This window comes from Anas platyrhynchos, chromosome 11 (assembly GCF_047663525.1).
Source record: "Anas platyrhynchos isolate ZD024472 breed Pekin duck chromosome 11, IASCAAS_PekinDuck_T2T, whole genome shotgun sequence".
In the NCBI taxonomy this organism is placed as follows: domain Eukaryota; kingdom Metazoa; phylum Chordata; class Aves; order Anseriformes; family Anatidae; genus Anas; species Anas platyrhynchos.
In genome coordinates, this window is record NC_092597.1 from 12,736,821 (window position 1) to 12,750,934 (window position 14,114).

Sequence of the window (14,114 nt, forward strand, 5' to 3'; positions counted from 1 at the left end):
GAGCACACCAGCAACTGGGATCCAGCCTGACACCGAGCAGAACCCCCAAACCTTTTTCTGTGGGGCTGCTCTCACCCCCCACGTGTGCATGCATCCAGGCCGTCCCTTATGGTCTTAATGTCGGTTCTCTGTGAGAAGAGGCCGGCCCCAGCTCCCCACGGCCTCCTTTAGGGAGCAATAAAGCTCTCCTGAGCCTCCTCTTCCCCAGCCCAAACCCCTCAGCTCCCTCAGCCGCCCCTCACAGGCCTCGTGCTCCAGGCCCTGCACCAGCTCTGGACACGCTCCGAGCCCTCGATGTCCTTGTAGCGAGGGGCCCAAAACTGAACCCAGCACTCAGGGGGCGGCCTCACCAGAGCCTAGTACAGGGGATGGTGGATGGGGGAGCACAGATGGAGGGGTGAGGATGGGGTAAGAGGGGGGCCAAAGGGCCAAAAGTGGTGGAGAAGGGACCAAAGGTGATGTAAGAAGGGAATAAAGACAGTGTAAGAGGGGATCAATGGTGGTGGGGAAGGGGCTAAAGGGGATGTAAGAAGGGAGTAAAGATGTGTGGGAAGGGAGTAAAGATGTGTGAGAAGGGAGCAAAGATGTGTAAGAGGGGAGTAAAGATGTGTGAGACAGGAGAGAAGGTGATGGGAGGAAGGATGAAAGGCAACGTAAGAAGGGAGCAAAGGAGATGTAAGAGGGCAGTGAGGGTGATGAAGGGGGTGAAGGTGACGTGAGAAGGGGATAACAGTGAGGAAGAAGGGCATGAGGGTGATGAGGGGAGTCAGTGTGATGAAGGTGATGAAGTGACTGAAGGCAATGAAGGTGCTTAAGGGAACCAAGGCGGTGTAAGAAGGGCACCAGGGCGGTGCAGGCCGGGCTGCAGGCGGTGTGAGGAGCCCTCAGGCGCTGCCTCACGGCTCCCAGCGGGGGGTTCCCGCCCCGGGGCCCGGTGCTGGCGGTGCCGGTGCCCGGCAGGGGGCGCGGCGGGGCGGAGGCGGCGGAGGCCGGCCCCGGGCGCGGCGCAGGCGCCGTGCTCCGGGCTCCCCGATTCCGGCCGCCGCTTCCTCCCCGCCAGGCCCGGGCCGGAGCGGGCCGGACCCCCCCGCGGCCCCGAGCGCAGCTCCCGCTCCCGCTGGGCGCCCCCCCCGGAGCCCGCCCTCCCCCGTCCCGGTTCCCCCGGAGCCCCCCCTCCCCGGAGCGGGGGCGCGCCCGGCCCGGCCCGTCCCGGCCTCCCCGTCCCCGTCTTCTCCCCGCCGGGCTCGGCGGGGCTGGGAGCCGCCGGGCTGCCGCTCGCCTTCCTCCGCCCCTTCCGCCCCCCCCCCATCCCGAGCCCGGAGGCCCCCGGCGGCACCGCATGGAGTACCCGGCGGCGGGCTGAGCCCCTGCCCGGCCCCGGCCCCCTGCCCGGCCTCGACCCCTCCCTCGGGGCCTCCGCGGGGAGGTGAGTACCGGCTGCGGGGAGCCCCCCCCCGGGGCTGGGAGAGGGGCTGGGGGTGGGCTGGGCACCGTGCGACCCCCCCACGGCCACACCGGCATCACCGGAGGTGGTGGCGGGGAGGGGCCGGGAGGGACCGGGGGGGACCGGGGGGGGCTGAGGGGTGGCCCCCAGGGAGCCGAGGGGGGCTGCGAGATGAGGGGGGGTCGGGGGGGCAGGCAGGAGGCCGGGGGGGCAGGCAGGAGGCTGAGGGTCTGCTTGATAGGGTGCTGGGGAGGCGCTCGGTGGTGGGTGCCCGGTGCTGCGCTGCAGGTGCAAAGGGTTGGAGAGGTGCTGGAGGGCCGGCTGAGGTCTGCATCGTGCTCGCTGAGAGCAGCAGGGGCCGAGGAGGCAGAGGAGGGGGCTGCCAGCCTCTGCCCGGACAGCACCGGCCTCGCTTCGACCCCCCCGGAGTCACGCAGGCACCCACGGGTGCGGATCCCGGAGAGCATCCCCAAGGCTCCGCGCATGGAGGAGGTCCCCGAGGATCCCGCCCCGCCGAGGATGGAGTTTGAGGACGAGGAGGAGAAGAGGCTCGGGTGGTGGAAGGATGGCAGCGACGCAGCGCGAAGCCTCGCGACAGCGAGCGGCGTGGCGATAAACCCCGCGGGACGCCCTCCCGTGCCGTCCATCCCGCTGTCCCCCACCGCCACCCGGCAGCAGGAATTTCTGGGGTGATCGGATCCGGTGGCACCACTCCGGTTCTGCAGGAGAAAAGGAGCAGGAAAGCCCCTGCTGTGCCGTGGAGGCTCGGAGCAGCATCTCGAGCGCTCACAGGGCCTCCACCTGCCCCTGACTATCCCCCAGGCGCCTTTTGTGGTTTGACAGCAACACCGTGTCTCTCTCTCTCTCTCTCATTTTTTTTTTTATTCTCTTTTAAAAAAAGCAATAGAAAAGGAACAACACCCCCTTTCCTCTCTCGGGGCCCGCCGCTCGGTGCCCAGGCAGTTGGAGCAGCGAAACCGTCTGCAAGAGCGCAGCCAAGTCGCTGATGAGATAAAGGAGGAACGTTTTTCTTTCGATTATGGTAATCGTAGGTGTTACTTGTAATAACAGTCGATAAGATCTCTTGGAGAGAGTGAGGATGTTGTCTGTTTTTGGGCTGCTGGTGTTTTTTTTTGAAGTTTGAAGAGGCCCGGGTCGAGCGCGGGGAGGCGTTGCGCTGGAGGGATTTTGCCGAGCAGGGTGGATGCGCGGGGAAGCCTTCCCCGTGCGAGCGACTCTTCCTTTAACATCCACGCTGCAGCTTTCTGCCAAACGGCCTCGTCCCGGCCCCGCAGCGCAGGGACGGGCCGGCAGCAGCTCCTCCGGGAGGTCACGGGGCTGTGGGAAAGGCAGCTTCCTCCAGCACCGCGGGAAGGAGCATCGCGCGCGGAGGCGAGCAGCTCTCCTAGCACAAAGCCCCGGCTGGGAGGATTTTTTCCTGGCTTTTCACCTTTTTGCATCCCCCTGCTGCCGGAGCGGTGCTTGGATCCTCGGAGGGGCAGCGGCTTCAGCCCCGTGTGGCTCCTGCGGGGAGACCTAGCAGTTGAGGAGCATTCTGCGTCCCCAAGGAGAGGAGAAGTGCTGGTGCTTGGTGAGGACGGAGATTTCCCTGCCTTGTGCCGCCGCCGAGAGCCCGTTGGATTATCAGGGTGCTGAAGAACCCCAGACCAAGCTTTTTATGCCAAGCAGCGCCGAGGATGCTCGAGCCCAGGGCAGGGGGCAGCTCAGTGTGCCCAGGTCCGGGATGGGGCAGCCAAGCTCCCCAAATCCCCCAAAAACGAGGAGCAAAGCCCAGCGCCCCGGGCGCCGTTAGCATCACGACACCCCGAAAAGAGGCTCGACTTCTCCAACAGACAGCAGCGTGAGGAGGCTGCCGGCCGCAAAGTGGTTCCCGAGGAGCCCTGCTCCGACCTGGAGCTGCTCGCCATCCCATGGAGGCATCAGGGTGTTTTGGGGCCAGCTGGGAGCGGCCCCATAGCTCCTCGCTCAGGGCATGTGCGTGTCACGAAGTCTCCAGCCTTGGCTTTGAAGCAGGAATGGGGTGCTGATAAAAAACAAACCTGCTGCTTAAGAAGGACCCTTGGGAGGAAGACAGCAAGTGCTGGGACGTGCAAGAGGAAGGCAGGGGTCGGGGCGATCCCGCTCCCTGCTCCTGGCACCTCCTCGGGTGTCCTGGATGCGTCCCGGGTGGCACCCATGGGTGCTCACAGCCTGCGGGGACACGAGGGACGTGCATCGAGGGCTCTGCAGAAGCATCCGCAGCCGGGTACCAGGAGCCTCGCCGGGACCAAATCACATCCGCGGGATGGGAAGTGCCCAGAGCCGTGCAGGGAACCCCCCGAACCATTTCCCATGGGGCCGGACTGTGCAGCTGGAGCCAAATCCGAGCCAAAGCCTCCTTCCTGCCCCCTTCTTCCCTTCGGTTCCGTTCTGCTAACCGCGCGGCGAGCCGCTGGGGACCGCTGACCACGCTCGGGGGATGCTCTTGAGCAACAGCTGGAGAACGGGGGCGAAAAAGCCAGAAATGGGAAATTCCTTCTGCGGCCGTGCGCGGCGCGGAGCTCCCGTGGGAATCGGGCCTGCCCTGCGGCGTGCAGCCCCGTGTGGCCGGACACGTCCCCCCACAAAGTCCCCAAAGAGGGGACTGGGTCCGGCTCGTGCTGGTGGGGTCGTTTCAGGGCGAGTGGAACGAGGGCAGTGGAAATGGTGGTTCCTCCTCGGCAGAGGGCAAAAAAAAAAAAAAGCTGAAATTACAGCAAATGGGGGGAAAAAAGGCAGCTTTGTGTAAAGGGGGCTTGAGCAGCAGCCCGCCGTGGGCTCGGCGCTTCCCTCCCCGGTGTTGTCGCGTTGCGTTTCGCACTGTTGGTGCCCGGCCCCTTTCCCGAAACGTCCCGCCTCGGGGTCTAACCAAAAATCAGCCCGAAAACCGAGCTCGAGCAGGTGCAAAAGCACGAGGGTGTGGATGGCGGGCGAAGGCGGGGCTGCTGTGGGGCGCAGCGCTCCCCGCGATGCCCCCCCAGCTCCTGCAGCACCCCCCCAGCAGTGGGACGGATGGGACGGGGCGCACGGGGGGGTCCCAGGGGTGACCCCCCCCCTGTGGCAGCATCCCCAGGAGCTCGCTCTCGGCCGCCACGGCGCAGGCTCGGGGCAGCAGGATGAGGAACAGCGGCACGCGGGGGGGTTTCGGGGGGGGGTGGCGAGGAAATGACGCAGCCCGAGAGCTCGATCTCGGGACGCTTCTGTGCACCCAGCACCAGGCCGCTGGGACGGCCCCAAAACTGGCAGCGTGGCCAGGAGGAAAACCTACACGCCGTGCGGGGCCCGGTGCCACGGTGATGGGCACGGCGACCACAAATCCCTTCCCACGGTGGGCACGGTGCTCAGCGCCTCTCCGGACCCCCCAAAAACGTGACGAGGGCGGTGGCGGATGGGGCCACGTCCGCACCCCAGCTCTTCCTCCCCACTGCTCTGCCCCTTATCTTCTTCCTCCTCACGGCTCCGCGGGCCTTGCCCCCGCTTTCAGTTCCTCCTTCCCGAAATATTTTTAGCTGCTGGTGGCTGCTGGGAGCGGTGGCCGCTCGCGGCGCTGAATCGGCACGGGGTTATTTTGGTGCTGCCGGCACGGTGACAAGGGGGGGAATCCCCCACCGAGGACCCCATATGGCTCGGGGGACCCTCCCGGCCGCTCTGACCGTCCCCTCCCAGGGAGAGGCCCCCGAGTTTCAGCCCAAAAAGGCCCCGTTTGATTCTGGGGCCGCTGACTTCATCCGCCGGCTGGCGAGGATAAAGCCGGGCTTGTTCCCCTCCCACGCGCGGGGCAGGATGCAGCCCGGCCCAGGACCCCGCGGGGGACAAGGCTGCACCCACGCCCGGGGCACTGATGGGTTTTACCCTGCGGGAAATGGGATTTGATTCTTTTTTCCTCAAACCTTTTAGCAACGGCGCTGTGCGATGCTCTCTGATTTATCCTGGGGCTGCTCCTCGCGGGACTCTCCTCTCCCCGCAGCGTCCTGCAGGGATGCTCCGTGCTCCATCTCCTGTGGCTTTCTGCTCCTTCACATTTTGGGGTTGGGTTTGGGTTTTTTTTGGGCAGAAGCTGCTCCAAAAACCCCTTGTGGGAGCGGAGATTCCCAACCCAACCCCACAGGGCTGAGCCCCACGGCGCCGTGCCCGTCCCGGCAGGGGGGCCCTTCTCAGCAGCCCCTTTCCCCCCGCAGGTCTCATGGTACCGAGTGACGTGTCCCTCCCGTGAGATTCGCGCCCCCGACCCCCCTGAGAAGATGTCAGGGATGCAGGTGAGCACCGCGCGGGGCCAAGCAGCACCCCTACGGCTTGGGGTGGGGGTCATCCCCCAAACAGGGGGCTCACACCCACCCCGTTTGCCCCCCCCCCCAGGCCGTGTGGCCATCCGGTACGGAGTGCATCGCCAAGTACAACTTCCACGGCACCGCCGAGCAGGACCTGCCCTTCAGCAAGGGGGACGTCCTCACCATCGTCGCGGTCACCAAGGTAAAGCCCCCCCAGGACCCCAATCCCCCTGGGGGGGTTGCGCAGGGTCCCCCCCGTGCCCGTGTCCGGGTGCCGCGGGCGGGGAGCCTGCGGTTGGGATCCCGCCTGGGCGTCCCCGCGTGGCTCCGCTGTCCCCACGGGCTGGGAACGGGGCCAGGCGTTGGGTTAATTAACTCACGGCCTCGTTAGTTAACGCTGCCCCGGAAGGGAAGCGGCTCGGGCGGCTGGGTGGGGGAGGATGGAGAGAAATTCGGGGCTGGGTGCTGCTGACGACCGGCAGGGGCTCGCCGTGACCCCAGCGCTGTCCCCGCAGGACCCCAATTGGTACAAGGCGAAGAACAAGGTGGGGCAGGAGGGCATCATCCCCGCCAACTACGTGCAGAAGCGGGAGGGAGTGAAGGCCGGCATCAAGCTCAGCCTCATGCCGTGAGTACCCACAAAGAGCGGGGCAAAAAGGGGCTGCCCGGGGGGTCCCAAATACCCCAAATACCCCTTGACCCTCCTGTCCCGATCCCAACGCAGGTGGTTTCACGGGAAGATCACGCGGGAGCAGGCAGAGCGGCTGCTGTACCCCCCCGAGACGGGGCTGTTCCTGGTGCGGGAGAGCACCAACTACCCGGGGGACTACACGCTGTGCGTCAGCTGCGAGGGCAAGGTGGAGCACTACCGCATCATCTACTCCTCCAGCAAGCTCAGCATCGACGAGGAGGTCTACTTCGAGAACCTCATGCAGCTGGTGGAGGTGAGCCGGGGGGGGTGTGGGGGCTGGAGGGGCTGTGGGGCCGTGCCCCAAATCCCATGGGACCCTGTGGGGTGTGTTGGGACTGACTAAAGGGGGAGATGGGGGAAGGAGGAGGGATGGGGACACCCCCCAGAGCCCCAGTGGGACCCCTGGGGTGCGTCGGGACTGGCCATGGGGGGAGATGGGGGCAGGAGGAGGGATGGGGACACCCCACCCCAAACCCAAGTGGGACCCCAAGGGGGATGCTTTGGGACTGATCCCCCCCCCAAGCCCCCGCTGGTCCCATTCACGGCCTCGTGCTGCCACCTGGTGGGACCTCAGAGCCCGGCACGGCCCCGTTAGTGCCCCCCCAGCCCGGTGACAGCCCGGTGTCCCCCCCCCCCAGCATTACACCACGGACGCGGACGGGCTGTGCACGCGCCTCATCAAGCCCAAGGTGATGGAGGGCACGGTGGCAGCACAGGACGAGTTCTCCCGCAGTGAGTGTGCCCCCTCCCCTGCTCCCATCCCCGTCCCTGCACACCCCCAAAAAACGGAAATTAAGGAATTTCCTTCCCCCCCACAAAAAAAAAAGGTGGTTGGGCCCTCAACATGAAGGACCTGAAGCTGCTGCAGATCATCGGCAAAGGGGAGTTTGGAGGTGAGCAGCGCCCTGTCCCCGATGCGGCCCCATATGGGGGCGATGCTTTGGGGTCTGGGTGCTGGGGCTGGAGGGGGGGGACACACGGCTCGTCCCCGTCCCCCCCATGCCCATCCCTCCCGCCCCACAGACGTGATGCTGGGTGATTACCGGGGGAACAAGGTGGCCGTCAAGTGCATTAAAAACGACGCCACGGCGCAGGCGTTCCTGGCGGAGGCGTCGGTGATGACGTGAGTACGGCCGGGGGGGGGACACGGGGACATGGGGGGGGGCACACGGGGCTCGGGGCGGCCCTGCCCTGAGCCCCCCTGCCCCACACAGGCAGCTCCGCCACAGCAACCTGGTGCAGCTGCTGGGGGTGATCGTGGAGGAGAAGAGCGGCCTCTACATCGTCACCGAGTACATGGCCAAGGTGAGGCCAGGCCCCGGGGGGGTCCCGGGGGGGGCAGAGCCCAGCCCCATGCTCCCACCCTGCTCCTTCACCCCCTTTCCCCTTGCTCTGGGGCTGTCCCCGTCCCCGGGAGCTCCAGGGCTGTGTCCTGGCTCTGCTGTCCAGCCCCTGTCTCCCCAGGGGCTTGTTTTGGGGTGGTGGGGGGGTGTTTTGGGGTGGGGGGTGACACTGTTGCTCTCTGTCCCTCCAGGGCAGCCTAGTGGATTACCTGCGGTCACGCGGGAGGTCGGTGCTGGGCGCAGAGTGCCTGCTCAAGTTCTCCTTGTGAGTGCAAGGGGGTGCGGGGGGCTGGGGGGGACGTGGGGACATGGGGATATGGGGATGTGGGGACACGGGGACATGGGGATGTATGGATATGGGGACATGGGGACGTGGGAATATGGGGATATGGGGACACGGGACATGGGGATGTACAGGTAAGGGGACATGGGGATATATAGATATGGGAACACGAGGACATGGGACACAGGGATATGGGGACATGGGGATGTGGGGACACGGAGACATGGGGACATACGGATATGGGGATACAGGGACATGGGGACATACAGATGTGGGGTCATGGGGACATATGGATATGGGGGTACAGGGACATGGGGATGTACAGATGACGTGGGGACATGATGTGGGACATGGGGATATGGGGACATACAGATATGGGGGCACAGGGACGTGGAGATGTATGGATATGGGGATTGTGGGGACATAGGGACGTACGGATATGGAGACATGGGGACGTACAGATATGGGGACACAGTAACGTGGGGACACGAGGACATCAGACATGGGGCTGTGGGGACACAGGGACACGGGAACACGGACACGGGGCCACGGGGCTCCTCCTGCCCATCCCATTCCACCCCACCCCACACCCCGGGCGCACTGCTGGGAAGAGGGACAAGGGGAGAGCGCCCTTTTTGGGGCCACGTCCCTCCTCCCGACGCCCTCCCCTGCCCCTCCAGAGACGTGTGCGAGGCCATGGAGTACCTGGAGGCCAACAACTTCGTGCACCGGGACCTGGCGGCGAGGAACGTGCTGGTGTCGGAGGACAACATCGCCAAGGTCAGCGACTTCGGGCTCACCAAGGAGGCGTCGTCCACGCAGGACACGGGGAAGCTGCCGGTGAAATGGACGGCGCCCGAGGCGCTTCGAGAAAAGGTGGGAGAGGGGACGGCGCCGCACCCCCGCCCCACACCCCCCCTGCCCGCTAACGGGGCCTCTCCCACCCCCTTGTCCCCAGAAATTCTCCACCAAGTCGGACGTGTGGAGCTTCGGGATCCTCCTCTGGGAAATCTACTCCTTCGGGCGAGTGCCTTATCCGCGAATCGTAAGTGCCTGATTTCGGGGAGCCCCCCAGCTCCTCCTCCCCCTGTTTTTGGGGTCGGGGCAGCACCCTGAGCCCCCCCCTGTCCCCCCGTGTCCCCGCAGCCCCTGAAGGACGTGGTGCCCCGCGTGGAGAAGGGCTACAAGATGGACGCCCCCGACGGCTGCCCCGCCATCGTCTACGAGGTGATGAAGAAGTGCTGGACCCTGGACCCCGGCCACCGGCCGTCCTTCCACCAGCTCCGCGAACAGCTAGTGCATATCAAAGAGAAGGAGCTCTACCTGTGAGGGGGGGGCTCTGGGGGCGGCCCCCACCCCCCCCCCCAGCAGCGCCAGGGGGCGAGCCCGCGCCGGCCGGGCGGCCCCGGCTCCCCCAGCCCACCCCGGGGGGCTTCGGGGGCACCCACGCGGCGGCAGGAGCGGCCGGGAGGGGGGCCCGGGGGTGCCTGGTGTCCCCCCCTCCTTTTTTTCCTCCTCGCACCAGCCTCCCGGTCGCTTCCAAACTTCCAAATCCCCCCCCACCTTTTTTTTTGTCCCCCCCGTCAGGTTCATTTTTGGTCTCCCAGGCTTTTTTTTTTTGGATTTTGGGGTGGGTTTTATTTTTTAATTTTTTTGTTCGTTTGGTCTCAGTTTTGGGGGGTTGTTTTATTAATTTTTTTTTTTGGTTGTCTGTTTTTTTTTGTTTGTTTGTTTGTTTTTTGTTTTGTTTTTTATTATTTCAAGCAGGGCGCCCGGCTGAGCGCTGGGTGTTTTACTAAAGTACGAATCTTATTTTTTAATGTAATTAAAAGAAGAAAAAAAAACAAAAAAAAAAAGGGAGAGAGAGAGAGAGAGAAAGAGAGGAGAAGGTTAATAAAGAAGAATAATAATAAAATAGATAAGCCAATGAAACGGACACGCGCGAAGGAAAGGAAACCCCGACGACAGAAGTGATGGTTCACGGGGAGACGCCGGACTCGCCGCCCAGCCGGGAGAGCGCAGCGGCGTCCCCCCCCCCCGATGCTTTTTTGGGTTGTTTTGCTTTAAACTCGTTGCAATGTTTGCATGCTGTCTCCAGAGGCCTTTTTTCCAGTCCTGTCCAGTGCTTTATTCTCATGTAATGCTACCGACTGTGAGATTAAAACTGTAATAAAAACCATTCCATACGGACGCGGCACGGCCCGCCTGCCCGACCCTCTGTCTCCGGACACCCCCACACAGCCTCAGGGTCCCGGGCACGACCCCAAATGGGGTCCCCGGCAGGATTTGGGGACACACACGGTGCCCCTGCTGTGGGGCTGCAGCCTGGGGAGCAGGGAGGGCACCGTGGCGATGCCCGGGTTTGGGGAGCGCCGGGGGTACCTGGGTGCACCGAGGGGGAATGTGATGGGGCCGGGGTTTTGTAGGGTTTCATTTCTCCTGGCTTCACCCACGGCTCTTCCCAGCGCGTATAAGCAGCTTTACTTTGGGGGCTTATGAAGATTAAAGTCGTCCACGGCCGGCGAGAAGGCGGCTCCTGAAAGAGCGAGATGCGTCCTCATGCAGTGGGGGCACGCGGCAAGGGGGACAAACCCGCTGTCCCCTGTCCCCCTGCCTCCCGTTCCTGCTGCCCGATGGCCTCAGCCCCGTGCCCAAAGCCAGGAAGAGGTGGGAAATCCCAACATCTGGCCTGCTGGGAGCTCCATTTTCCCTCTCTCCAGCCCTTCCCTGCTGCAGTTCCCCCCCCCAGAGCCTGCCAGGTGGTGGGGTGCCGAGAGCAGCCGTGTCCCAGCTGCTGCTGTCTCCCCCGAGGCGTTTTGGGGCTTTTCCATCAGGCAGCCCGGAGAGCAGCCTGCCCTGGGCACGCAGCCCACACTGGAGCAGGGGCGGGGGGCTCAGCATCCCCAGGGGCAGCCTTTGGGGTGGGGAAGAAGGGGGTTGCTGCATCAGCCCCTCGGATGCTCTGCATGCCCTCTGCCCCCTTCCCCTGGTTGTGGCCTCGGGTGAGGCTCCTCCTCTTCCCCCTCCTCTTCACCCTCTGCTCTCGCCCTCACCCACGAGCCCCCGAGCCAGGGCAGCCAGCCATGCGCAGAGCCTTCCTCCCCCTCTTCTCAGCAAACCAGAAACAAAAAAAAAAAGAAAAAAAAAATAGAAAATCACTTCAAAGGCAACCAGACCCCCGGTCCTGACTGTAACCATTGCTCGCCGCTCCCCATTTCCCCTATTTCCCCCTTTTTTGGCCCAGAGGCACCCTGACATTAACTGCAGGGGTTGCACGGTGCATCCTCCCCAAAAAGCGGGGAGCAAGGCGCCTGGGCGGGCTCAGCGCTGCTCGGGGCAAATCCCCAGCCCTAATTACAGCTCCTGCTGCTGCTGCCTCCTCACTGGGCAGGCTCCAAACCCCTCGCAGCCCCGGCAGCATCTGCGCATCCTGCGCATTGACCTGAGCACGAGGGATATTTTTATCGGGGTGCACAGAGGCGTCCCTGCTGCGGGGCGCCTCTCGCCCCGCTCCTTCTCCCCAGCTCTCCAGGACCCGGGGGCGAGCTTGGCAAAGATCCCCGGGGGAAAACTTGTGCGTGCATGTGTGCGTGTGTGCGTGTGCCTTTGCTCGGGGCTGGCTGAGCACCACCAGCAGCACGGCGGCACGTGGTGTCCCCATGTGCCTGGCTCCGCGGCGCCGTGTGTCTGTCCGGGCGCATTTGTGTCACGGCGCGGGTGCCCCCTCACATATGTGTGCGCACGGAGCAGGGGGAGCTGCAGCGCACGGGCTGGTCCTTGTGAAATATGAAGGTGTTTGGGCTCGATACACGGGCATTACCTTGAGGGAGACCTCGTGGCTCTTTTCCCCATGTCTCCAGCCACCGCCACAAGCGCTGCATCCCGGAGGGGGGCTGCTGTGCGCGCCCGAGAGCTCGTGATCCAATTAAACATGAGCTAAATGAATGCATAAATGAGTAAATAAATGGGTAAGTAAACAACTGAATAAGTGAATAACTAAATGAGTAAATAAATGAGTAAATAAATAAATAAATGAGTAAACAAGTAAATAAATAGATAAGAAAATAAGTGAGCAAATAAATAGGTATGTAAATAAATAGGTAGATAAATAAGTAAATAAGTAGATGAGTAAATAAATAGGCAAGTAAATAAATAAATAAATAAGTAATTAAGGAAGCAAATAAATAAATGCAATAACTCATTGCATGGTGTGCCATGTGCCACGTAGCCCAGGGTCAGTGCCACCCGGCACGGAGCAGAAAAGGTCGGCCGGGAGGCTCCATCTCACCAAACGAGCAGCAAGGAGCTGTGTGCCGACTCCCCCTGCCCCCGTGCATCTCATTAAGGGCTGGTACTGAATAATAATTACGGCACTAATACCTCCTTCCGTCAGATTTCTCCTTACCCAGGCGGTGACAGCAGCTTTCCCAAAGGCCCGCCTGGAGGCAGCCCCTGCCCTCCAGGGAGCCTCATCCCTTGGGGACCCCTCCATCACCCCTCCAAAGTCCTGTGGGGTTTTCTGCCAAGCCCGTTGGCACCCCTGGCACCCTCCCCATGGCCACCCCTCGACAGCTCCCACCAAAATCCCTCCGTCACCCCTGGGTGTCTCTCACCAACCCCTCCATCTCCCCACCGACCTCCTTCCCGCTGCCACCACAACCCTTTTATTCCCAGCAGCACCCCAACCCCACAACCCTGGCCAGGACCGAGCTCACCTCCTCATGCTCGGACCTGTCAGGCTTGAAGGTTGTTTTTTCCAGCCTCCATCGCCCTGCCCAGGTCTCCGAGGTGTCCCCCTGGGGCTTCCCTGCCTTCGGTGGCCTTGCCCAGCCCGGCACGCCGGTGACACCGATGACACCAGAACCGGCACGTCGTGGGGAGGTTTGCACCAGGAGGGTGACCCGGGTCTGGGTGTGAACGGGGTTTGCAGAGAGCAGCACGGAGTCAGGCTCGGCCTTCTGGGGACCTTTTGGAGGGGCAGTGCCGTATAAATGTCCTCTTGGGGGGCCAACACCTCCAGGAGGAGATGTGAAGCCATTTCGCCCCTCTAACACTAGCAGGGGCATGGTGAAAGGGGTAGGGAGGTCCCCAAACTCCCCTACACCACCCCAAGAGCCGCCCGTTCCAGGCATCCCCGGCAACTCCTGGTCTTCTCCAGGGTCCCCCCAAAATCCAGACCAAGCGGAGAGCCTGCAGGTGGGGTGTTGGGGCTGGTTCCCTGCTTACCTGGAAAGCAGAGCTGAGAGCACACCCCCCGGGGGGGTTTTAGGGCAGGGGGAACCCCAGCACCCTGCTCACATCAGGTGGCAGCGGCGGGGAGCGAGACTCAGCTGAGGCCGGCTGCCATGGGGAGGGGGGGGACACGTCTCGTCTGCCCCCCCCCTAATCCCCAGGGCCGTGTGATATAGCATAAGCTAATATAATAGGTCATGCAAGGATTTGCATCTCATTACGGCAGGTTAGAGCCCCGCGAGGAAGGATGACTCATTGGGGCTGGAGCACGTTTTGGGGAAAGGGAGCAGGGGGTGCAGGGGGACGGCAGCCCCCCGGTGGGCACAGCCCCCGCCGGGACCCCCGCTGTCCCCTCAGTGCCACCTCCAGGCGGGACACCCAAGGGGACACCTCCCAGAGATCATTTCCCCGGGGCTTTGGGGGGAAATGCCCCTTCCTCACCCTTTTGCTCCGTGCCCAAAAGTGCCACCGGCGCCTTGGGGCCGCGGCGAGCCACAAAGGGCAACCTCGTGGCTCTGCTCCCCGCGGCACCTCCAGCTCCTACTGAGCACCACGGGGGCTCTGCGCCCCCCTGCGCCTCCCCCTGCCCTCGCCTCCCCCCGAAACGCCGCCGAGGAGGGTCCCCGGGGAGCCCCCCAGCAGCCGGGGCCCACGCGCTCCTTTTCACCTCGCCGCTTCGCCCGGGCGGCTCGGCTCGTCACGAGCTGTTTCCTCTCCCCTCCGCAGACGGGGAGGCCACACGGCAGCTGACCCATCCAACCCAGCTGCAAAAATCGGTCCTGACTCCGAGTCTCTTGCTGTTAGCTCACGCTGC

The 14,114-nt window shown here is 63.7% G+C and overlaps 1 protein-coding gene across 2 annotated transcripts; it reads left to right on the plus strand.

Annotated features, from left to right (window-relative positions):
* The first annotated feature begins 1,020 nt into the window (after window positions 1-1,020).
* Window positions 1,021-10,263, plus strand: CSK (C-terminal Src kinase). 2 transcript variants are annotated; one of them, XM_038185167.2, is made up of 13 exons: window positions 1,021-1,426; window positions 5,662-5,739; window positions 5,840-5,953; window positions 6,267-6,379; window positions 6,476-6,695; window positions 7,081-7,174; window positions 7,270-7,335; window positions 7,466-7,565; window positions 7,657-7,747; window positions 7,977-8,050; window positions 8,749-8,944; window positions 9,027-9,113; window positions 9,215-10,263. In XM_038185167.2, the coding sequence occupies exons 2-13, from the start codon at window positions 5,725-5,727 to the stop codon at window positions 9,395-9,397; spliced, it is 1,353 nt and encodes a 450-aa protein (XP_038041095.1). In that variant the 5' UTR covers window positions 1,021-1,426; window positions 5,662-5,724; the 3' UTR covers window positions 9,398-10,263. The 2 variants fall into 2 exon arrangements, with proteins under 2 accessions (XP_038041095.1, XP_071899419.1); XM_072043318.1 differs by lacking the exon at window positions 1,021-1,426 and adding an exon at window positions 2,463-2,486.
* The last annotated feature ends 3,851 nt before the right edge of the window (window positions 10,264-14,114 follow it).

Coding starts and splice junctions, on each gene's coding strand:
- CSK (XM_072043318.1), top strand. Junction 7,336..7,465: donor CGGCAAAGGGGAGTTTGGAG/GTGAGCAGCGCC, acceptor CCCGCCCCACAG/ACGTGATGCTGGGTGATTAC. Junction 7,748..7,976: donor TCACCGAGTACATGGCCAAG/GTGAGGCCAGGC, acceptor CTGTCCCTCCAG/GGCAGCCTAGTGGATTACCT.